This window comes from Molothrus aeneus, chromosome 15 (genome assembly GCF_037042795.1).
Source record: "Molothrus aeneus isolate 106 chromosome 15, BPBGC_Maene_1.0, whole genome shotgun sequence".
Classification (NCBI taxonomy): domain Eukaryota; kingdom Metazoa; phylum Chordata; class Aves; order Passeriformes; family Icteridae; genus Molothrus; species Molothrus aeneus.
In genome coordinates, this window is record NC_089660.1 from 4,072,885 (window position 1) to 4,098,489 (window position 25,605).

A 25,605-nucleotide genomic window follows, 5' to 3' on the forward strand; every position below is an offset into this window, starting at 1 on the left:
TTTTTGGAAACCCACATTGCTATTTTTTTTTTTTTGAAAAGGAGCCACTAGCAGTGTTTGTGAAAGGAGGTGCTTAAAATTTTTGATTCTGAATACCAGCCTCATGACAGCATTGCAGCTTGTCTTAGTGATTTATAAAGAGCCTCTGAATCATGTGGCAGAACTAGAATCAAAAGTCCATTTTATTCGTTCAGACAATACTTCAAATCTCTGTAAAGAACACAATTTCTTGGATTATTTATACTTAAAGTACCCAATCTGTTATGCATTTAAAAATTGAAGAAACAGCTGTTGATGGCAGTACCCCAGTAATGAATAAATTGTTTTGTTGGCATTATTGTCACTGAGATGTGCAGATGTTGATAACAGGATTTCTGATCTCTGTTTATAGTTGTTCTGAGCAATGACTGAGTAAATGCCAATTTCCATATGTGCAAGTATGTTTAGATGTGTGCTTTCTCAGTTTTGAACTAATTTTCTGGCATTTTCTGGAGGACAGGTATATAAAAGTATATATTTTAAAAATCTTGCCTTGAGATGTATGATTTAGACGTTGACAGTTTATGAAATGTGTGTGTAAATTGCAGTGTAACCAGTCTGGTGGTTGGTTAACCTGAGAATTAGACACACTGAAAATAAAGGTGCCAGTTGTTTCTGTAGTACTTCTGCCATCTCAAAAGCAGGCTTTCAGAGGTATGTCCTGTTCTGTTGGCACTTGCATGTAGTGGGCAGATATTTGTCTGAACAAACTGAAATGAGGACAGTCAAGGATTAGGCTGAAGTGCAGTGACTAACTCAGAGTGCACTGATCCCTCTGAGGCAGGAGAGCTGCCTGTTGGGATGGAGCCTGTGGCTCATGACTTGCTGCTTCCCAGCAAGTTGCTTTGCAAATCATGGACCCTTTACCCTCACAGGATGTGGGAAAATGGAAAAACAGGGCCCCCTAAATTAATTTCCTGGTAGAATCCAAGCAGTTGTGCCCCTACTTTCTGGCACTCCAAGAGTTGGTGTGGCCTTATTAAGAAATGTTATGAACTCTTTGATGTGCAAAGTTCTCCCTTTTAGACTCAATGTGCAGGAAAGTGGGAGTGATAATATGAAATGGACACAAGGGATCTGTAATCATGCAAATGAGCACTAAAGTGCTTCATAAAGAGGATGAGTTGTGACTTTGATCATGTTCCAGAAGCCTCCATGGTGTGCAGTCAATAAACCTCAGACACCTGAGTTGGCAAAGAGGTAATTCTGGTGAGAGAAGCTGGGAACACCTTGGTGGTGCATAAATGGAGAGAGATTGCTGCAAGGCAGCCTGTGAGCTGCTGCTCACTGAACAATGAGCACTGCACGGCCAGAGGTTTTCACTGAGCTGAATTAACAGGTTGTAAATGAGGTCATGAACTGGTTAATGCGCCAGTGTTCTTGTCTAGCAGTGCTTAACTTTGCTTTTCTGCTTAGGATGATTTTCACAGTTTATTTTCTTCAGTGGAGCCTAAATCTGTACCATCTTGCATGAGAGGCAGTAGAAGTTCTCTGCTTCCTTGTGCTCCTGAATAGGAGCTGAGTGGGGGATTTGTGTATTTTTAAGGTTGGCAGAATGTGTTTGCTGTAATGCTCCTTACAGCTGGAGGCATAAAGGTGCAAATATCTTTCTTGGTGTTGTGGCACTACAGCACTCTGACTATTCAGGAAAGATCATTCTGTCTTTTCTTTATCTTTTTCTGTTTATTGTTTTTAATGTGTTTTAGAACCATTCCTTTGCTGGGGCAGGAATTGGGCTTCCCTGAGCCTGCTGCTTGCTTTATACAGAAATGTACATGGTGAGTCAAAAGGGACAATGCACCAAGTCCCAAGAGCAAAAATAGCACAGCCCAAATCAAAGGAGGGGAGTGCTCACTGCTGACACAGAGCTCCAAAGCTGCATTTGGGTGGAAGTGAGTGTTAGTTGTTGTTAACCCCTGCTCAGAGGTTACCCAGTGAGATGATTGTTTCTCAGACTCTAAGTCCTTGTGTGTAGGGACTCTCTCCAAAGGGATAAATGTTCTCAGCATCGTATTTTCTTCTGGCAGAGGAGGTGTAAATGAAAACAGAATGTAATGATTTAGATGAGAAAGCTACTGTGAGAAATTTCATTTCCTGGTCTTTTTTTTTTTAAGTGGAATCTTATTTACATCGTACACTAATTAATTCATTTGTCTGTATGAGAACAAAGGAAATAGAATATTATTGAAAGTATGTCTGAATTTGAGCTTGTCTTCCTTTTCATCTGCAATTGGATGGGTTGGTAAAGAATTATTTGGCTTTTTTTTTTTTTTTTTTTTGGCAGAAGCTTTGTTGATAAAAATGAGGTTGGTACCACTTTGGGAATAGAGCCTCTGCAGCAAAAATGCAAATATTGCAGTATGAAGTGTGCTGAAATCTCCCTCTTACCGAGTCACAAGAGGAAATTGTAAATAAGATTGAATGGGAAGTACTTTAAATGTCTGTTGCTCTCCCCCTCTTCAAAGTCTAACAATTAAACCAAATGGCTGCTTCAAAGTGAACATTTACATTCCAGCCCAAACTCCTGAGCAGTGGAGTTCATTGCTGAAGCTTCTGCAGTAACCTTGGCTGTCTCGTGCTGCTTCCCTGCACAGATCTGAGCATCTGTGCAGTGTGGAAGCCTGCTGGTTAGAAGGCACTGTGACAGCACTTGCTTCATCTTTTAATTTAGCCTTTTTTTTTGCACTCCTTCATTATATCCTGAAAGTTCCTAAGTATTTTGATTAAATTTGTGATCATGTAGAGAAGAATGAACTTTAGTGATAGCTGAAATCCTTGCATCTTTGTATCACATCTTTGTTACTGCCCTCTAAAACGTGTTACTTTTACAGAAATGATCCTGCCATTGCTCAGGTACATCATCACATGGCCAAGGAGCAGACTTTCTTGTGATAGAATAAGGTAAAAATGACAGAGCTTAAATACAGATACAGTAAACAGGCATTCTAAAACTATTTATAGAGTAATAGAGGAATAAAAGACTGCATAATAAACTCCATTTAGTTCTCCACCTGAAGGTGAGTCACAGGCTAGAGTGAGAAGGAGAGGTTTAGAGAGATTTGACTCGTGCTGGAATGATAGGAGGTTGTGGGCTGTTCCTCAGGGAGAATTGTCCCTCCCAAAGGAATCCAGGGATGAATGTAGCAGAGGTGAGATGTAGGAATGGCTGCAGATGGTTTGAGAGCTCTGCAGCTGGCTCCTGAGGCTGTGGTGTGGTGCAAGGTAGTGAAATGTCCTCATGGAGACTGCTGAGGTGTTCCTGCTCTTGTCATTTGTGTGTTTGGTAGAAGGAAAGTGGTGAACAGGAATTCCAGCAAATGCAGGTGTTTGTGAAGAAAACTGATGGTGTAGAACATCTGGTGTGCTGGAAGAAGAAGCAAGTTATTCTGTATAAAAGAGTTGCTAGAAGGAGACTGATGGAGTGCTGTGTTTCAGGCCCCTTTAAAAACGCTCAAAATAAAAATGATTCTCTTCTCCAGGCTGAACAGCCCCAGCTCTCCCAGCCTGTCCTCACAGGAGAGGTGCTCCAGCCCTCTGGTCGAAGTGATATTGTACAGAATTAGTGACTTGTATGACACTTGATTTTTAATAAAAGATACTACCAATTATTTCAGCTTTTTAAAAAGCACATCCTGAGACAAATGTGCAACTTGTCACATCTGCTTCATGAAGGTGATTGAAAAATTATCTTTAATGTTAAATACATAAATGATATACTGGTATTTTAAAAAGGTAAGTAAATAGGCTTTGTCTGTCATTGATCCTATAATCTGTCTTATCTGAATTGATCTCTCTGCTTGCCATACTGTGGATCTGTTATCTTTTCTAGGAGCATCTTGCAAGATTTTGAAGACCAAACTGTTGGTAGAATTTTACAGAGGTGACTTATTGAACGTGGCAGATACTGAGCAGCCTTGAAATACTTCTTCATAAATACTGACTCTGAAATATCTTTTTCAAATACTGGAACATGCTGTTTTCCCCAGCTGTTTCATAATACCTGGTTGTGCCATTGCTTATGACTGCTTAATCTAGACTTGCATTATTAAATATATTTCAAAAGCTCAAAATATAAATTAGCTAAAAAGACTGTGCCTGATGTTGCTGAATAAATGTATGAAACTTTAAATGTGACATGACTGGTGTGGCTGTGAGGGTCAGGATCTATTCTTCTCTAGCATTTTTTTCTCAGCTTCAGGGGAGTTGTTGGCTGTTGCTGGGTTGTTTTCCTAAATGGATTTCAGTGCCAGGCACTTGAGCTGACCTTCAGAAGGAGCACAAGTGCACTGCAGTGATGGAGAGAGAGCTGGGAAATAAATACTTGTAAGGGCACCATGAATGGGTTTGTGACCTGCAGCCTGTCTGGAAAGGAGGACATGGACATGCACCACCCACTTATGGAGTGGACTTCAAAGTGCTGCTTTATGTGGGTCTCTGAGTGAGATCCTTATGAAAATAAGGGTCAGGGTTCTGCTTGTTGGAGAGGCTGCAGAGCAGCCAGGCTGTGGTCTTAAAGAGTAAAGCTGGATTGGGTCATTTTCAACAGCCTCACTAAATGCTAATGAGAAGTGCAGGAACTGCTGGGATAAAAAGCTACAAATTCCAGGCTGTGGCAGGTCTTGTCCTTGATTTATGCAACCTTGATGGCTGGAGTGGGCTTCAATATGACTAATATGGAGTAAAGCCTCTGTGTGCCCATCTTAAATTGTGAACATGCTAAGTGTTATTTTAGTTCGGTGTTAGATAGCATTTTTTTTTAAATATCAGTTTCTGCTTTTTGTTACAGGTTACATCTTAAGTGTTGTGCTCCTAACTTTGCCAAGGCAACACCTGGTTCAGCTTTACCTGTACTTTTTGACTGCACTGCTGCTTTATGCTGGGCACCAAATTTCCAGGTAAGGATAAATGGATTAATTTTTTTAGCTTGGTCTGGACATTAGAAAAATAACAGTTATTCTGTTAATATTTTCTATAAATGATTTTGTGGAGGCCTTTTTTCTATGTCAGACACCTAAATATATCTTGCTGTTCTTTGTCTTTGGAAAAGTTTACAGAATTAAATATGCAGTCAAGTAGTTCTTTGAAGTCATTGAAAAAACGCCAGGAATTTGGAGCTGGGGAGTGTAATGCCCACCAATCTAAGGAGAGAAAGCACTTACCACAAGACTAAATGTGGCCTCTGATGCAGTAATCTGAGTTACTCAGTGGCTCAGCTAAAATGCTTTCAGCACTGGGGTGTTTCACACTGCAGACAGGATGTTACTTTTAGTTTCCTGGCACCTCAGGAGAGAGAGCAAATAGAGATCTGGAATCCAGTAAAAGCAAAGTAGTAGTGGAATTTATTCTTAAAAAAAAGTATTACACAAATTTGAATTTACAGTGGATGCAGGTGTTTTGGATCTGACACTCAGAGCAGGAGTCTGGAGAACTCTGAGTCAAACAAGGCAGAATCAACCATCTTTGTTTGGCCCCAGCTAAATGTGTTGAAAGCCAGCGTTAACTTTCCCACTGACAAAATGTTTAATTGGAACCAAAGACACTGCCAGCATATTAAAGGCTTTGCATGGGAAGTTTTGAAAATATGGATTTGAACCTGACTTATTTTGGTGCCTGCTGAAACATTTAAAAATGTGCTTTCAATTGATTTAATGGAAGTGATAGTTTTGTTATTTCCACATCAAAATTGTTGTTCCAGAGCATTTGCTGGAATGTTTTTCTTGGTATGTTGCAGTTCAGGGGAGTGTTAGTGAAGGTTTTGTGCTGATTTGACATGTTGCTGTTGTGGCTGTCAGAGCTGCAGTTGGTGATTTCCTGGGAAGGATGAGTGTACAAGAGAGGAGTTATAGCCTCATGGTTGGAAGGAAAAAAAGGTTTATTTGTCATCCTCAGGGGAGTCCTGACTTGTTATAGATGGGGTTTGTGGGTGTTTCTTAGAGAGTTAAAAGCTTATTTATTAGAAAAAGCAACCTAAACATTATTTAAGTGTTGAAGTAATAAATCTAGTAACAAATGCCCATCAGACAGAGGGCTTTGGTGCAGAACATTTACAGCTGGAGGTGTTTATGCCACTCCAGGCCTTTAAATTTTTTAGAAGAAAGCGAGATGTTATGCATTTGGTAGATACATTAAGGGATAGCACTGTGTTTGCTTCTAATATCTTGTTTGTATTTCTGTGTAATAGGAATTCTGACTTCTGTTGCTTTGTGAGGTTTGAGACTTAATAGGCTTTATTGTAACATATTTAGTAAATACTGCTTGGACTGTTCTGTGTGTTCCTACTAAGCTTTCTCTATTTGGTGCTCCTGGAGCGAGTTAATAAAGACTTTAATTAAATCTTGCATCAACTAGCACCAAAAATATATTTAATTAAAAGATGTCATGGATTCAAATAGTCCAGCAGTATTCCCAAGGTATTTTGCAAGGCAAATGTAGCTGCTGACACTTCTGAGTGAGTTTACCCATTCCCTAGGCTGGTTTGGTGCAAGGGGCTCTCAGCTGAAGCCTTTGTACAGTCAGGGAATCATACGTGGGGAGTGACACTTGGATTAACCCTACAAAAGAAGTTTTGAATCCCTTTAGTTTTCATACTGAAAATAGTAAAATGTGACAGACATATCTGTTGGCAGAGCCATTCCTCTTATTGCCAAAGCTATCCAGTTCCAACTTATGTTTCTGTTTAGCAGCCTGATCATTACAAGACATACAGTAGTCACATGTGCAAACTGTTTTTCAGTGTTTTTTGTTAGCAATTCTGCTCAGAGCTGAAAACTTCCAGGGACTTGCTTGCATGCACTACCAGTTGGGATGCTATTTAAGACCAATGAAGAGGTCTTATATTGAGGCCAGTTTGGTTAGTGCAAATTATAGAACAAGACCAGAATCATCTGGCACTTATGACTCTGCAGTGTCCTGGAAATTCTGAGCTGTTGAAAGACTTCAGCTTTCAGTGCTTTTTTTCCACCCCAGAAATAGCTTGCACTTCATCTGCAAGTCTGGGAATAAGATCATCTGAATTTTATAGTTAAGCTCTGACTTCAGACTTCCAGGTTTATGTGACCTTGACAAGTTATTTAATTTTAAATGTTTTGTTTCCTTACCTGCTGAGCTGAGAATTACCTTAATGTGTAAAGATGGTTTAGGTAATATTTGTGAATGCTTGGAGCACCCCAGAAGATGCTACATTTGTATGTAGCATGGTAACCTGGCAATTTGGGTGGAAATAACATACCATCTGTTTCTGGAAAGAAGAGAAGTCAGCTTTAAAAACCCAAAATCCAATTTAATGAAATCTCTTTGCCTTAGGTTTCCTGCAGCAGTCTCCTATTTCAGGAGAAATAAGTTTAATAAGTGAGAGGCACAGTAATAGGAACAGCTTGAGCTGGGTGCCTCCAGCCAGGGACCCAGAGCACACAAATCCTGGGGCCTTTGTACCTTCCAGACAAGGCACCCATCCTGCATCCACCCTTCATGTGCTTTGCAAACACCCCTTGGGCCAGTGGTGGGTTTTGGTCTGGGATCTTCTTTTTCCATGTTGGATTCTTTCTCTGTCTGCAGTTGGGTGTTGGCTGCTGTTATCTGGCTGGGTTGCAGCTCCTGCTGAGTTATGACCCCCTTATCTTCCAGTTCACACTGGTCTCAGGGCCTCCCTTCATGTAACTGAGCAGAAGTTTAAGATAAATTTGACTTTTCTAGGTGGGAGCTTGGAGCTGGTGAGAGAGTGGAGCTTGTGGCCTAAAACTCCAGCAGCTTTATCTACTTTTGCTAAGCAAAGCCACTCAGACAAAAGAATACAGTCAAAAGAACACAACTGATGTACAACAGTCCTGCTTTTCTTATTAAGCATTCCTCCTCACGTGCCAGAAGGAACTCAGAGTCTTTAAATACAACCCTTAGTCTCACATACAGCGTTATTACAAGCAACAGGCACAATATAGGCAGAGTGAACAAGGTTACCACTGGATGGAGCATCCTAATATGGATTACATTGCTCTTGATGCCAGCCCAAAAAAGGTTTTCCACCATCAGTGGATGCCTCCTTCTTCACTTTTCCCTCCATTGTGCCTCCTTCTTCACTTTTTCCAAGACATGATGCATCTCTTCTGCATTGAATGGTGACTAGAATTTTTGTCTATCATTTTGGACATGTTCCAGCAGTTGATACAGGTCATCAGGTTTTAGTGGCTTCCTCACCAGTACAGGATTCTCCTGATGGGGATAGATAGTAAATTTTAGCTTAAGTTTAATTGGACTGTAACCATTGACTGGATATAATAGGAGCTGAATAATTAAAATTGCATCCTACAGTGTTTCTACAGTTAGAAGTAATTGAGTGATTATTTGTCCCTGTAGTGATATTATTTACAAACATAAGATTACAAAGTGTTCTTAGACAAACACATCCTTTTCCATCATAGGCAAGTACAGTTTCAGGGCTTTCTTTGGAATGTATTTCAAGTGACAGACATTTTGTTCAGTGTCAGAACAAATGAATTGAGCTTTGATGGTTTTACTTGCACAAATAAATCCCTGTTGTTCTCCAGCAACATGCACATCAACATTGACACTCTGCCATTTGATACAGTTTTGTTGGGCCCATTCTCAGCTCTGGTGGGTAGAGAGCAGTTCCATCATGATTCAATCCTAATACAGGGATTGGGTCTGTGGTGTTAGAATTAATGGGGTGCATTAGAATTAATAGGGTGCATATTGCTGAGACAAAAGCTGTGCCACTATTACTCTGGAGCTATATGGGAAATTGGCTGCATACCACCATCGTTGGAATTCTCACTCAAAATCAGTTGTGTTTTCTCAATTTTTTTTTAAGTTTTGCTCTATAAGATACACCCTTCCCCTTCTCATATGGTTGTGGCTGCCATAGATTTTTATCTGCAGTTATGCTTGGACGCAGCTAAGAGCTAGTGCTGATTTCAGAAATGATGACATTTCTGAAATTGAAATTTTTCCTCCTTACCTGTGGAGGGCTGGTGGCTGAGCTCATTGTGCTGGGCAGTGAGGCAGTGGTTGGATCATGAGCTGTATTGGATTCACAACAAAAAATGTGAGCTGCTTCTTTGGGTTTTACAGAGCTTTAGGGGCTGGGTAACCCAGCCCCTAACAATCTGTGTGAATTAGCTGCTCTTTAGTCCTGTTAACTTTATACCACACTGAATTGTGCATTGATTATGTGCTTAGCCATGCAGCTGTGCTCATCTGGGTTAACAGCACCAGGAGTGGTGAGTGGCTGTCCCACTCCATCTCTTCAGAGTATCACTTCTTCATAGTGCCATCATTCATTAGCTGGCTGGTTACTCACCCCTGTTTGACATGAGCCTGGTGTATCCAATTTTCTTTCCCTGAAGCACCAATGCATTTGTCCAGGGCTTTTATCCTCTAAGCGGAGTCGTAAATAAGTGAGTCTTAATTGATTGAGAGTTCCATGTAGTGGCCAAATTTCCTGGGGCCCCCACCAGCTGTCCTAGTAATATATGGCCATTCCTCCTGGCACGAGGCCACTGTGTGCTCTTTAGATAATTGAGCTGTACCATAAATCTTTTCTCAATTTTGCAATACCTTGGCCAAGGGCATCCCCTTTTCTACGCTGAGTTTGTTCCCTGTTACCAGAAAGAATAAAGAAAAAGCAGCAAAAAAGATTGTCAGGGAGACCCTCCTGTGCACTCACGAGGTTCAGAGAGGAGTGTAGGTGCAGCTGGATCCAGTCTTGGTGTCAGATTTGGCCAACAGTCTGTATCTGAAGAATTAGATTTCCTGTTGCTATGAGGGACTTGAACTCTATTCTTACATGTGGAATTGAATCCCCTTTCTGTGTGCACATGACTGTCTGATGAGGCTGTGCAGCTGTGGGTGAGCTGCAGTAGAGGGGGGACTCACACACACCCCAATTCTAAAAGAGGCACTCAAACCCACTGCAGGACCTTCTCCAAATTTGCCTGGGGAGTTTCAACACTCACCCTTCAATGCCTCCTGCTCCAGAGGTACCTGGTGAACTCACCCAGTGCCAGCACTTGGGTATTGGGAGACAAGAAGTTGTGAAAGTGGTTTCCTGCAGCAGTGTCCAGTTCCAAGAAAAATTAGTGTAATAATGGAGTGGCACAGCAGTAGGAACATCTTGAGCTGGGTGCCTGCACCCAGGGACCCAGAACACAAAAATCACTGAGCCTTTGTACCCTCACAGTCAATGCACCCATCCTGCATCCACTCTTGGTGTGCTTTGCACACACCCCTTGGTCCCGTGGTGGGTTTTGCTCTGGGGCCTTCTTGCTCCCTGTTGGATTCTTTCTCTGTCTCCAGGTGGGTGTTGGCTGCCGGTATTTGGCTGGGTTGCAGCTCCTGCTGTGACCCAGAGCTCACACTGCTCCCAAGGCCTCCCTTCATGTAACTGAGCAGGAGTTCAAGATAAGTTCAGCTTTCCTAGGTGGAGTTTGCAGCTTGTGGCTGAGGACTCCAGCAGCTTCAGCTACTCTTGCTAAGGAGAACTACTCAGACAAAAGAATGCAGTTTGAAAGAATGCAGTGAACTAAATTAATTTACCACAGTCCTGTTGCTCCTGACAAGGAAGGTGAATGCTGGTTTTATTTCATATGTAGTAGCACAAATGTCTTACTTAAAAGAATCACATTTCTTTTACCCATTTCCAGCAAAAAGCAGCTTGGGAAAAATAACTGATGCAGAATAGAAGTGATAAGATTAAACACACTGTTCATGCTAAAACTGGAGTTCACATAATTATCTTATTTCATGTTTTGCAGTTTTATTGTGGTTGTATCCCAGGTGTGTTGAGCCTCACAGAGCTTAAAATGAGAAGGGTGGGAGCAAGAGACTGAATTGTTTCTTCTGGACAAACTTAAAATACACTTAATTTTAAGATTGTCTGTAGACATTAGAAACCTATGAGAGTGTGTTTGATGTTGACAGTGCAGATTAATCACCCAAAGTAAATGTCAGCAATATGAGTCAGTTAGGTCAGATAACCACTGTACCTTATGTCAGTCAATTATAAAGCATATTTTTAGTAATGGAGGACCTTTCTGTACTTCAGTAACAAAGAAATGATCACATGTGAAAAATGATCAGCTTTGGAGCAATTTAGTCCTGACTGTCCATGGGTACCTGTTAACAGGCCAGCAGTTGGATTAAATGAGGCTGGGAATGCATCTGCAGAATGAAACTGATCTAAGCTTTATTCTTAAATCCTAATTTTCCAAAGTAATGTAGTTTCAGTCATTTCATTAACTAGTAAATAATGATTTTAGCCTTCTTGTTTTCTTACACTGCTGCAGTAAAGTGAACAATCCTCAAATGTAAAAGCTGGAGATTAATACAGTTTTAATTGATCAAAATTGAGTGTAGGCACTTGCTTTTTTCAGCATCTTGTATGGCACTGCAGCTGTTTGAGGCATCTTCTGATTGGTGTCTGTGCCAAAAGATCCTTGTGTTTGTACTGGTAATAGGAGAATCATTGCTTTCACTTTCCTCATTCAGCCATCAGCTAAAAATACTGTTTAAAAAATTTAGGAGATCTTAAAACATTGCTTCTCCAAACTGGTGGGCCTAAAACTCAGTTATAATTGAGAGTTACTTAGAGAATTCAGCCAAGTGCAGACCTCTGTGCAGATGACTGAATCAGACAACAGCAAGAAATGCAGCTTGAGGAAATTTGGGTCATCTCCAAGCACGTTCTGGTGTTGGAGAAGCAACTGTAAGTGCAGCTTTGTTCGTGTCTCTTGGCTAAGTTGTGTAAGGTTATCTTGCTGCACTGGGTATCCTGGATGATTTTATAACCTGTTTCCTAACAAATATAGAAGAAACTTGTTGTCTTCACTGCTTTCCTTCCAGCAGTTTAGAAATAGCCAGTGTTTCCAGCCAAAATTTGAGGATGGGGCATGATTTTGCTAAGACAAAAAGCCATCTCCAGCATCTTGAAAGTGCTGTTATTTTTTTTCTCTCTTCTGTAACTGATGGATTATCCTGTTTGTGTTGCTGATGCTTTCAGAAAGTGCTTTCTGCTGGTCCATATGATAAAAATAATAACTCCTTTGCCCAAAGGATTACAACTGTTTGCATTTGGGAAGGTGGAAAAAAACCACTTGTGCTTAGCTATACCTGGAGAACAGAGGGAAGATTTCTGTCTAGAATTGTCATTTTAGGTGCCTTTTCAGTCCTCATGTGCTTTTAATTGTAGGTTGCAGTCTAAAGAACTCATTTCAACATACCTCATATATACTATGACACTTGAAAAGCTGCTCTGAGTAGGCAGTGTTGTCAGCTATGAAGAACAGGCTTTGAAGTGTTTGTTTTAGTACTTTGAGATTTATATCTTGAATTCCAGAGATTTTTTTGCAAGCGAAAATGTGAATACCTTTGCTTGGGGTAGCAAGTTAATCCTAGGAGCAAGGTATATTCCCACATTTCTGGGGAGAAGAGAATGTTCCCAGTAGCACTAAACTGCATCTATTTCTGCACTGAAATAAAAAGAGCAGTTCTTGTATTGGCTGTGTGGTTTCCAGTCCTGTTTTGCTGTGCTTTGTCTGCATCTGCTCCCAGCAAGTGTGGCTGGCCTCAGTGATAAAAATAAACACAGAATAACTGAATTGCCCCTGGAGCAAACAGACTCTGCGAGCTCCACACGGGGTCAGACCAAGTGTGTGTGTCTGGCATTATTCCTGGCATGTGATGCAGGTAGATGTGAGTCCTGGACAGGATCAGCCAGGAACAAACTCAGGGTTTTGTGCTGCTGATGCCAGAGCTGGTGGTGCCCTGACGAGGGTGGAGCTGCAGCTGCCCTGGAGAGGAGCAGGAAGAGGTCACAGGGCTGGATGTGGAAGGTCAGGAGTATTGCCTGCTGTCTGATGGCAGGGGGTTAAGGAGCCACCCCAGGATTCCTGCTGTGCTGGTCCAGGATCAGCTTCTGAGGGTGTGAAATGCCTGCTCTTAGTTTGAGGTTCATATTTGAGTTCTGTTCATGTGTTAACCTACTCAAGGGCAGAGCCCGTGGATAACCACCAATGGAAAACTGCCCAGAGTCCTCAGGTTCTTACCTTGCACTTTGGTTGCCAGAGCCCCCCCTCCCCGCCCACCTTTTCTGAGGAGAATTCTGAGAGATTTTCAAGCTCTCTTACAGTGTCTATCCATAGTGTTTTATCAGTTTGTGGGTATCTGGTAGGATGAACTAAACTTTCAAATTGTGTTGGACAAAAGGGTGATGTGGCAACTCTGTTCCTGACTCTACTCCATGCCTATTGCTTTTCCTTCATACTCATCTTTTAATTGAATGTAAAGAACTTCTTAAGTGCAAAATACTGTAAGTATTCAATTGGAAGATCTCTCTGTCAAGCTCTCAATTTTTTTTTTCACACTTTGCTGGTGGGAAAAGAAATTATTGTTAGGAAGAAAAACACTTAATAAGGATACTTAAAAATGGAATGGTGCCTAAGAGGCTTTGTCAATAAGCAGTTTTGAGGCCACGCTCTGAAGAACAGCTTAGATGTCCCAAAGGATTTTTACAGCTCTGCCAGTGAGTCTAATTACAGATAATTCTGCTCTCCCTTAAGTCATGCCTCAGTTGGATCCTTCCATCAGCTTGGCTGCTGGAGCAGCAGTGTTAATATTGCTTTTTGCAGTTTAGTTAATTGGCTGTGATGTGCACTGAAGTTACATATATGTGGAATGAATAAATTGCTTCTTGTCTGAATCAGATGGATCATAATAGTTTGTGGGTTTGTGTTTTTAGGGATTACGTGAGGAGCGAACTGGAATCAGGCTATGAAGGACCAATGTACTTGGAGCCTCTCTCCATGAACCGTTTCATGACTGCTTTAGTAGGTAAGTGCTTCAAATAACTGAGAGGAGAGAGCTCTGAGTCTCTTCATTGGAACACATGCATGTTGTACCTCTTTGTTTCAAATCTCTTTTATTACTTTAACTTGTGATTCTTATTAATATGCAAGAGGCATGGGAGGACAGCTGTATCCTGCCTGGCTTTTTCTATGCCACTGATTTACCAATCCCTCATACTTGCAGCTCTGAAATACTTTTCAGGTCTGTTTATTATGCTGTGCCTCTGTTATTCTCAGACTATGCAGTCTGATTCACAACAACTGCAGTGTCTATAATAACCTTTATGTGGAAAGTACTGTAGAAATTTCAATAGTTTTGTGCATTTGTAGTGTTTTTGTCAGTTCAGGTGTTGCACACATAAATTCTTCACTGGCTTTATAGCTAAACAATGTCACTCTCTTACAAAATCTGATTAAATACATTGATGGGTGTGAGCATGGGACTACAGGCTACTGGTTTGCTTACAGAGTCCTCAGGATATTTCTAATCAAAGAGTTAAGGAATAACAAGTCAAACATATTTAAATTCACAGCAAAATGAATGTACAGGTGCTTTGCTCCATCTTTTTCTCACACATTTTGACAGGGTGTTGTGCTGCAGCACTGCTGGCAGGCACCAAAGCAGGTGCATGAGGGAATGGAATAATGGTGCTGCTGGTACAGCTCTGGTTCCTGAAGTTCTGGTCAGAATTAAGGGAATGATGTACAGCATCAGTTGGTTCACAAAAGTAACCTTTGTTTATGCTTTTATTCATTAATACTTTCTGAATGGGATCTCACAGTCATTTCTTCCCCTGCATTTAACTCAGTCTGATGACTATTGTCTAGGAATAATAATGTGTTCTTAAATGCTGGATGGGACAAATAAATCTCTTTGGAGATGGTCCCTTGGATGAGTGAGCCACTTTGGAGCACATCAGCTGTGAGCTTCTCAAAGCTGCTGCGTGGTTTTGCAAGTGATGCTACCATGAAGACTTGCTTTTTCTTATGGCACAGTAATGAGGTTTTATATTAACTTTAGGATACCTTGTTTTTGAGTAAGTCACTGATGTAGCCAGGGAGTTTAACATCAGCTTTCTAAAATTGTGAATGAAACAAAGATGCTTCTCTACTCCAAGTGGCCGTACCATGTCAGCTTTCTTGTTGAACATTTTCCATTAGCTTATGCACTGAGAGGCTCTGGCTACCTGTCAGCAATGTTTAATATATCTGTGGAGGTTTGGGGAAGGGAAAAGAATGGGCAGGAAGTTCACACAGTGGATTTCTTCCTCACTGCCTCATTCCCCAGCAGAGGACCCTGGCTGGTGTCTTCCAGGGCTGTTCCAGCTGTTGGGTTCATTAGCTGTGTCTGTCAGTTTTCAGGCCACAGCGTTGCAGTTTTCAAGGTGCAAACATGGGTTTGATAGCCATAGCAGATACCTCGAGTGTTCAAATCTGTGATTTGATGTGAGGTTACTTTCTCTGGCTGATCCTGCTGTGTGATGTTGATGACTGATGCTGTGCAGCCCCACCTGCAGATAAAGTGTGATTTACTGCAGAGAGAGATTGGCTGTCCTGAACTAAGGTGCTGCTACCTCAGTTTAAAATGGGAAGTACCATCACTCAAAGCTCCATTGGAGACATTCATGCTTTTGCTGCAGGGGTTGAGCATTGACAAGGTGCACACTTCAGGGAGGAGGTTGGAGCCTCCAGAGAAAGTGCTCCATGTATTTCCTTTGAGGTGTGTACAATTCTCCTTCCCATGACAAGTAACTTTGGACAAGTGCTTAAATTAAAAGGGTGGGAGGGCCAGAGCTGAGCAGGGATGAGCAGCACACTCCACACATGGCTGTTGGAGGAAAGCAGGTTCTGCTGTTTACTGAGACTGAACTCAGGCTCTAATTTGTGATCTGAGAGCTCCAGAGAGAGCACTGGATTGTTTAATGTGGTGCTGTTGCAGTATTTGATTTCAGATGACAACACTTTTATTAAATGCTGAAGAGCACATTGGATGCTGCTGTTTGTGTCCCTTTGTGTGTGAGGCTGAGTTGCCGTAGTTACCGTGAGTCGCAGAAATCCTCACAAGCTGCCTGCCAGGCTCCTGAATATGACAGCACAGCAGTGAGCTGGTGGTGTCTGAAATAGGCTTGTAGCAACGTGTGTGTGGGCAGAGAACAACAAAGCAGAGGGAGAATGCTTCAGAGCTGGAGTCTGCTGAACATTTAAAGAGATGAGTAGAGTAACTTTCTGGGAGGCTCAGAAGACCCAGTATGCTGATAGTGTCGTGCTGAGAGCAAGGGTGCTTGTTCTGCAGAGACATCTGCTAATTCAGAAATACATCTATCAAATTGACAGTAGGAATTTAACTTGAAAGGGGACAGTGTGAAGGAGGGAGAACTTTGTATGCTTAAGTGGTAGAGATTAGAGATTGCTTTCAGCTCAGTTGCAGTTATTTTGAAAGCAGAAGTCCCTCCCTAGGTAGGGAAGCTTGGCAGAATGAAAGCACAACCCCACTGCTGTTTCTCCTCTGGCAGCTTCCCTCCCCAGCCCATCCAGAAGGGCTTACAAGGTCAGTGAGCTTATGTGAGCACATGGAGCTCATGCTGACCTAGAGATGTTACTGGCCTTGGTCAGGTTCCTCTCTTTCCCTAAGGCCAGCTTCTGGTTTCAGGGAAAGTTACAAAATGCAAACATGAGTAGTTCCAAACCAGGGCATTAGCACTTGAAATTAGTACCACATTTTGTGGCATTTGGATATAAATTAACATAGATGATGAAGAAGGGTCTGTTTTCAAATAATATACCATAAATTTCAAATTTGTCATAAATTTCTTCCTTACTGCAAAATGATGAGTGAGGATTGTTCTTATCCAGGCAATGTGCATTTTACCCCATTCATTTTCCTCTGGGATCCAGGGTACAACTTCAGTGTCTCTGATGGGAGCAGTTGTACTGAAATGGTCCTAGTGCTTTAGAAATACCACCCTCCAAATCCGTGGGTGTGTGGGGGAGATGTGCTCATGTTTGTGTCCCCACCAGCTATTAAAGAGAATTTAGTTGTTAATTATCTGTCACTTGCAAGCTTCAGTGATCATTCTGAGCAACTGCCTCAGGGCGTTATGAAATTATTGAAGTCTCAGCTGCTGACCTGGCTGTTCTCCTGTTGCTGTTCTTGGTCAGTAATTCCTCTTGACAGTGTAAATATTGTTGCTCTAAATGCCATTTGGGACCTCTGATTGCTTTTTTGTGTAGGTCAGGATGAAATAGTGTAGCTGGGCTTCAGAAAAGCTGCTGTGTGTACAGATACTGATGGGATTTCAGCTGAGCTGGGGGTGGTGAGGAAAAAGAGGGCTGGCTTGTTGAGTTATCCTCTGTATGATTTATTCCTGGGGCTTTATTAATCTGATTCTGCATGTGTTTTGGCTTTACAGCTGGCTAATCTGGGAAGTGAAAGCATTTTGGAAAGGGTAACTTTAGTGACCCAGCAAAAGACACGGAGAGGAGCCTGGTTTCGTAACAGAGATGTCCTAGTTAGAACCATCATAATATGCTGGATGTTGATAACGGTGTTCTGGAAAGATAACGTATTAAAAATACGCTTTTTCCTGAAGGGGATAATCAGCTTGGTTCTGAACTGCTGTGTCGCGTTTCCAGGGCAGCTGGTGGTGTGCACGCTCTGCTCCTGCGTCATGAAGACCAAGCAGATCTGGCTCTTCTCCGCGCACATGCTCCCTCTGCTGGCTCGGCTCTGCCTCGTCCCGCTCGAGACCATCGTCATCATCAACAAATTCGCCATGATTTTCACCGGTTTGGAAGTTCTCTACTTCCTGGCATCGAATCTTCTGGTGCCCTACAACCTGGCGAAGTCTGCCTACAGAGAGCTTGTCCAGGTAGGATGGTGGATGCAACCGTTCTGTTTTCTGAGCCTTTTATGCAGGAAAAAAGTAAAAAAAAAAAAAAAAAAACTTCAGCTGTGTTCTGTGCACCTGTGTTTGTGTGCTAACTCATCCTTTCTTAGCCACTGAATAAGCTCCTATCCATAGCATCTTCTTTCTTTAATTTATGATAGCTTTGGATGGGTGAGCAGTTAAGACAAGAGCTGAATTATGCTGCTGGCCAGCTGAGCATGGCCACTTTGCTTGGACTTTGCTTCTTCCTTCCCAAATCCGGGCTAAAAGACAAGATTGTGTCACACTGGAATTTATTTACAGCCTTAGTAAGTGAGGAAGGTAATCCCTGGGCATTCATTGTAGTAGCTGTTCATTTCAAGAAACACTTTCTGTATGAAAAGTGTTTGTAATTATAGAAGTGGTAAATTGTAAGTGACACTGATGCTGATTTTGACTCTAATAATCTCTGATTTGAAAAGTCTGTGGTGTTTTCTTTAGAACAGACACATTACTGAGACCTCGACAAGAAGACTGATCTGACGTGTCCATTTTCTTAATGCTTTGACATCTGATAAATGTTTAGTTCAAAGGACACTTTCTCAGTGGTACAGAAACATCACATTTCCTGTATTTTTATGTATAAAATATGTGTGTGTATATATATATATATATATATATATATATATATCCCTCTGTATATTTCAGTAGAAAAAGATTGATGCTTGCTTGGCTTTTGACTGAGCCATCGTTTCAGCTTTTATCGCTGCCTGGATTTTTTTTCAAACCAAGGCACTTGGGGTTTTTTGCCTTCTGCTCTTCAGTCCAGAAGCAGTCTGAAAACTAACTTGTTAAGTTCTTTCAAAACCTTCTTTAAAGCTCTTGTTTGCTGTCATATCTGTCATACACAAACGAAAACTTGGCAGCAGGAGGTGTGTGCTGTGCCAAGGTCTCAGCCTGTCATGCTGATCATTGGTGTCTGGTTATTTATTTTGTATATAGTTGGTCTTTAGAGCAGGATTATCCTTCTGTATTTGTACAGCACCTAGCATTGGTCTGACCTCATCCATGGAATCACAGATTTGTTTAGGTTGGAAAAGAACTCTGAGCTCATCAAGTCCAACCACTCCAACATGTCCCTTAGTGCCACATTTATATATCTTTTAAATCCAACCAGAGATGATGACTCCACCACTGCCCTGGACAGCCTCTTCCAATGCCTGACCACCTTCAAAGTGAAGAAATTTTTCCTGATATCCAATCAAATCCTCCCCTGGCTTGTAGATCTGCTGATTTAAAAATTAATTTGGGAGCTGACTGGCAAAGCTTCAGTATCCTGTTTTCCAGTGAGAACAGAAATACCATGCTTACTGTGCATGGGTGGCAACATTTGGGGTAAAAGAGTTGCATGTCTGCACAGCTCAAAGCCTTGCAAAAGGTTGGAACCAGCACTTCACTTCCATTTTCCATGTACATGAATGGATGCACAGTTTGGCTCCCTGAAGTCAAATTCAGATTAGATGTTGATTTGGGACCTGTATCTATTTTTTATTAGAAACATTTAAAATACTTTAAAATCTTACAAATGTTTTAATTGCAAATACATTCCAGGTTGATGGGCAAAAATAGTTGTTTTTTGCTGATTTTTTGTTTGTGGGTCAGAATTGAGTTCTAAATATTGCTGTTACCCAAGTCTCCTCTCTAGAATTGCTTGTGTCCCTCCTGCTCCATCCCAGTGTTTCAAGTCTTTCCATGCCAGGCTGTGTTACAGTAATCCTGAGGAAGAATTCCTTGTATCCCAGGCCTTTGGACACTGATCATTCTCTTTCTCCTGCCTTCTTATGCAGTGGGCATAAAGTGTTTTTCCCTTGGGAATACAGAAAAAATGGCAGAAAATTTGTAATGTGGCACTGGGTTTATAAGAATGTTGGATGGTGCTTTTCTTAATACATGTAATAGAGTTGCATGAATAGTTGGGAGTGGTTTTCACATTGTACTGGCAAAACCTGGGATTTTTGTTTTTTAAGAACTTGCTGCTCTTCACTTGTGTTCCTGAAACAGCAGAAATAAACATCAGCTCATGGTGTGTTCATGTACCTGGTTGTAACTGCTACAAATCATGCCTGGATGTTTATTCCAGAGAAGGATATTGCCATTCCAACTTGGAATATTTTTGTGCTTGTATTTCCATTGCTGTAACTCTGAGCAATTGTTGGTTTTCAGTGCTTTGGTTTGGTGTTTGTGAGATTACACACAATCCAGCTATTTTAGGCTGGATTTGATTGTGGGTTTGATGTCAGTATCAAAACTTAGTGAGCATTGGGATGTTAAACACCAGGAGCATTTCCTGAAAGCCCTAACAGGTGAACAAGGGCAGCTTTTTGTGTTTGTGTGTATGTTAGGCTGTGCCCAGGGGTATAATTTAAAAGCAAGCCCAGAACCTTGGCTGCCTGTTTGCAGCAGAAGATGCCAGAAATGTCTCAGGGTTATGAATCTGCATTATGAGCGTAGCGTGACCATTTTCCAGTGTGGTGGAGCACTGTGCCAGGAGCTGCACAGGATTGCTTGCCTTGCTCCCAGGCCAGCAGCATATTGCTTGTCTGAGGGCAGGTGCAATTCCTTGACAAGTCTGTGAGCAAAGCAGGAGCTTGGCACTGTGTCCCTGCCAGCAGCACATTGCTTGTCCATCAGCCCCAGTGCCGCAGCAGGTCCCGTGAGTGTCATAGCCCTCATGCTTGTCAGCTTTTTTAGCATTTCCAAACATTTCCTTGCCATGATGGATTCTATGGAATTGTGGGAAGCAGGTGATGAAGAATTAATAGTTATGAGCAGTTTCCTTTTCACCTAAGTCCAGCTAGATGAAGTTCCAGCGTCTTGGAAATGATTGCAACTTAGTCTTTGCAATGCAAAGGAAGTACTTTGAGCTTCAGTCTTCCAATATAAGTCTTAAGCATGAATTTCAAAACACTTGGTGGATTAGGTACGTGATCCTTTTGAGATACTTCCGCATAAAATGTAGGGGGGTTTAAGTTTTTCCTTAAAAACAGGTCAGCAAAGTAGATTTACTACTTTTTTAATGGTATGACTCATTTCAGTGTCTAATGTCTGCAGTGACTCGGCAGTAGCTACAGAGAAAACAGCATTACTGTGACTTAAACTGGGCAAGAGGATCTGAGGGGCTGGCATGATCCAGAGCCACTTGTCCTCATCCCTCCAGCTGTGAGTGGGCTGCAGGGAGCAGCCCCAAGCCAGGTGTTTGTAGGAAGGGACATTGAGCCAGTCTGAGGGTTGGCTGCTGGAGTCAGGTACTTCTGCCTCCTGCCAGACAGACTGGAAATGTCACTGCTGAACCTGAGCTCTGCCTTTGTCACAAACTGTGCTTTGATGTACCTCCTCTCTTCCTGTGGGATGGCTGATGTCATGTGGATCATCCTTGCCTTCCTTGTGACTCTGTTGTTGACTTCCCTTTGTTATCAAATCCCAGGTGCTATGACTCAATAACAAATTGTCTTTTTGTGTCTTGCCAGGTGGTGGAGGTGTATGGGCTCCTGGCACTGGGAATGTCTCTGTGGAACCAGCTGGTAGTCCCAGTGCTTTTCATGGTCTTCTGGCTCGTCTTATTTGCTCTTCAGATCTATTCCTATTTCAGTACACGGGACCAGCCTGCCTCCAGAGAGAGGCTCCTCTTCCTCTTCTTGACCAGGTAATTCAGGAGCCTGCAGATAGTTGGTTTTCTGTTTGAACTGTCTTCTGAAATGAGTATCTGTGCTCTTTTAGAGATGAGATGTGGATATTGGCTTTATTATATTTGGATACCCAACAAGTATTTGTCCTTATTGCAGTGACCATGCATATAAACCCTGTTAAGCTTGTCCTGCAAAGGCATGGATCCCATTCAGGGCAGACATTAATAGAACTGTGGGAGAGCTCCCAAAGAAAGCAAAGTATTCCTTTGAGGAAGGAGTAGCCATAATTAAATCTTTGGTCCAGAAGTTGTTTTCAGTATATAAATTGGTTTTAAGTCCGAGATATTTCAGCTGAAGTTCAGTCCATCTGATATCTTATTCATGATGGTGTTGCTTTCTGAGCTTTACATCTCTTGCTTTCATCATTCCAGTGTGGGACACATTCTTGTGTTCATCCAAGCAGCCAAAGCACCCAACTCCCAAAGCAACTTTTGAGCCCAGTGGTTAATGTGGCAGAGGTGTAAAGATCAGAAAGATACTGGATTTGTAAAAGCTTTCTAAAGACATAAAAAGGTTTTATAGGCCATAAAGTTTTAAAGAGTTTAAAGGTTGTAATTTAAGGATATAGATCTGTGTTGGTGCTGTCACTGAAAGGCTGCATTTGAGGGATTCTCCTGGGTGGAACCCGCATGCCTTTTCCAGCTTTTGTACATGCAGAGGGAGCAGGAATGCAGGGCAGAGAGGAGCTGGGGGTGCTGCAGAAGCTGGGTTGGGCAGATTAGGTACAGTGCCCTAGTGGGATGGGGAAAAGAGGGGTAATAGTTGTTTAAACACAGCCAGCTAGCACAGGACAGAGTCTTTAGGGATCATACATCATTAGTTCTGCTGTTTGATTCTAACTTTTCCAATCAGACTTTCCAGTTGCTGGGCTTTTTCTTGCCTTGCTGTATCTGCCTATCGTGCCATCCTGTAAGCTGTCAAAATTAATTATCATTAAGAAGAAATGCCAGGATTTATACTGCATATAGCATTAAAATTGCTTATGGTGTCACCCCGCATTATGCAGAAGCACGGACTATATTCCTGCTTATTAACTAAACCACTGGGGTCTGAAATTTTTCTTCCAGTTCATTTCTTCTGCAATTTTAAGTTTTGTTACAATAGAGGAGAAGCAGTCCTTTTCCTTGAAGTTGAGTTTATTCCTACATCGAATTGTTACCACTTCTCCTATTTGTGGCCAGACGGCTCTGGGCTGGGCTGTGGCTCCGAGCCCCAGCGGCAGCAGGACAGTGCCACCACGTGGCCCTGTGCTGAGGGGACTGCAGGATGTCACAGCACAGCCCTGCCTCCAAGGGGGAGCTACAATCAACTTATATCTTGGAAAGAAGCAATAAAATCCACTCGTCTTTTTCTTTTATTGGAAGACTTAATGGCAGTGTAGAACATCTAAGATTTTCATTAAACCAGTCCAAATTTGCTTTAAAACCAACCTGACAGTTAACAGGACAAGGGGAGAGCTCATCCCAGTAGTTTTAACCTTTTCTTTTTGTTCCCTTTCCCCTCTCTCCTGGCAGTATTGCCGAATGCTGTAGCACTCCATACTCACTGCTGGGATTGGTTTTCACGGTCTCTTTTGTTGCTCTGGGAGTTCTGACTCTCTGCAAGTTTTACCTGCAGGGTTACCGAGCGTTCATGAACGATCCTGCTATGAACAGGTGAGTGCCTCCTTGTGCCTAGGGTCTGAAAAGAAACAGAAAGGGGATTTATATACAAATAAATGGCTGGCATTGCAGTTTTTTGACTCTTGACCTTTTGACAGGTTTTTTGTATGTCAGTGTGTATGCATTGAAAAGATTTGAGGTGAAAATATTTGTCGCAGACTTCTTGGGAAGATGGTTTATTTCTGCACAAATTCAGGGCTGTTACTTGGGATTTACAATCACTTGTATTTTCATGAGTCACTGAAAAACTTTCACATGCATAATATAAACACTTTGTATTTTCATTTCCTCATGTCCCCTCTAATCATGTATGGAACATTACTAATCTGTGAGATTTAAAGCACAGCATTGTATGGATTGCTTGTAAATTGTTATGGGAAATAGCCAAAATGCTTTTTCTCAGGCTTGTCTCAACTTGTCTAATGTGAAATTGGGATCCTGACACTGCCTTTCCTGTTACTCCAGCCCATAACTCTCTGTAGAGATTGAGACCATTTGCAAAGGAATGTTTTACATTTTGGTTTCCAAGATGTAGAAGCAAAAGGGTATAAACTGGGGCTGCATAAGAGTAATCTATATAAAAACATCTTTTGGTGAAGTGTGTACTTTATTGCATCAAATAGTTGTGGTGATCCTCAGAGGCATTAAAGTCACTCTGAGGTTCCAAGACAGAAAGGAGTGGATAGGTTTAGGTACAGGAGGAATAAACTGAAAAATGGCAAAACTGGTAATTTTCCTAAACTGGGTCCTTAAAATGCTTTGTGCTGGGTGGTGTCTGAGCTGGATGTAGCCCAAATGCTGCTTGTCAGGAGCAAAATCTGCTGGTTCATAAGCCCAGCACTTCAGCATTTCTGAAAACATCCCTCCCTGGTTCAAGCCTTCCAAGGGACACCAGTGAAACCTAAAACCAGTGACATATGAAAGGTTGTGACAGAAGCAGGCAGTTTATTTCCTGGTGTTTCTAGATGTACTTTTGAACCAGCATTGACACTGAGATGTGATTGTTTGGTTTTTGACTGTGTTGATCTGCAGGGGGATGACTGAAGGAGTCACACTCCTGATCCTGGCTGTGCAGACAGGTTTGATTGAGCTCCAAGTTGTGCATCGGGCGTTCCTGCTCAGTATTATTCTTTTCATTGTGGTGGCATCCATCCTTCAGTCCATGCTGGAAATTGCTGATCCCATTGTCTTGGCACTGGGAGCCTCAAGGGACAAGTAAGAGACTGGTTTGCTAAACTGAGAGTTACTCAATGTTCTTTTAGGAGGTGATAAACTAGTAATTGATGGCTTTTAGTACTTGTAAAGTTGCCTTGTTTTTTTTTTCTGTATGCAGATTTCTTTTCTAGTCCAAGTTCTCTAGTTTTGTGGTTCCAGTTAAGCAAATCCAGGACTGTGCTCTCCCCACCCACACTCTATTGTGTGGGTTTGCAGAATGGTTTTTCTTAACCTCCTCTGCAGTTGGGTGAGTTTCCCTCTAAAGCAGTGATCTAACACAGCTACTGAGAGTGGGAAGTTTCTAGGAGTGACCTTGTGTTAGATATTGTAAAACCTGGTTTTTTTGTGATCCCAAAATGATATGGTTTACTGGCACAAAATAAGAGGTGTAAGGTTTGCCTTAGTGTCCCACATGTTTGGATTGTGTGGGATTGTTCAGTTTCATTTGTGTTTTGAAGAGCTGTATTGGTGCTATGTGGAGTTCTCATATTAATCTGTTCTGTTCTTTGCCAGTTGCATTTGTCTTTTCCCTTTGTGTAACCTGTGAGTGAAGAAATGAACAGAGGAGGTTTGTTTATGTGTAGAGTTTGTTTAGCTTAGAGATGTTCTGTGTGCAGCAAGTTAACTTCCAGGATAGAAACAGAGGGAAAGGGAGTAGAGCCAGGATAGGAGCATCTGCCCAGCTTAAACAAGCAGACTGTGGGGATATTGAGTTTTAACTCCTCTGCCAAATCTCCCAGGGAATTCTAAATCAGCAAGAAACAGGATAAATTCCACTTCAGCTCTCTCTTCCTCCCTCACCCACACAAAACTGCAGACCTCAAATTCACTCTGATGTTCCTTCAGACTGTATTGAATTAATCAGTTTGTGCTGCTGTCCTGTGCCCTAAAATGGTTTGACTTTTTCTGTACCTCATCTCCAGAGCTAAGTGAGGTTAAAATACAACCTGAGGAACAAGTAGAGGTAGTATAGTAAATTACTGGAGATATTCTGAAAGCCTTCACAAATGGGTGACTGTAAAAAGATTGATGGTGTGTTTAGGCTGGGGAGAAGATTAGGAAGAAGTAGGTGATAGGAGCAAAATAAGGACTAGCAGAGATAAATGCTCAAGTCCTGCTACATTTTTTCTTTAGTGATCTCTGAATTGGGGAATGTACTTCTAAAGGCAGCAGGGTTAAATCTGGTGATGAAAGGAAGTAGCTTTGCCCCACACATATTAGCAAA

At 41.8% G+C, this 25,605-nt stretch overlaps 1 protein-coding gene across 3 annotated transcripts in view; it reads left to right on the top strand.

The window, feature by feature from the left end:
• Window positions 1-25,605, top strand: part of RNF145 (ring finger protein 145) — a 43,526-nt gene that overhangs the window by 13,263 nt on the left and 4,658 nt on the right. For all 3 annotated transcript variants that reach the window (XM_066560226.1, XM_066560228.1, XM_066560227.1), the window contains exons 3-8: window positions 4,826-4,934; window positions 13,787-13,878; window positions 17,526-17,761; window positions 21,286-21,461; window positions 23,019-23,159; window positions 24,198-24,380. In XM_066560226.1, coding sequence (XP_066416323.1) covers window positions 4,826-4,934; window positions 13,787-13,878; window positions 17,526-17,761; window positions 21,286-21,461; window positions 23,019-23,159; window positions 24,198-24,380 — 937 coding nt within the window. The remainder of the gene's footprint in view (window positions 1-4,825; window positions 4,935-13,786; window positions 13,879-17,525; window positions 17,762-21,285; window positions 21,462-23,018; window positions 23,160-24,197; window positions 24,381-25,605) is intronic.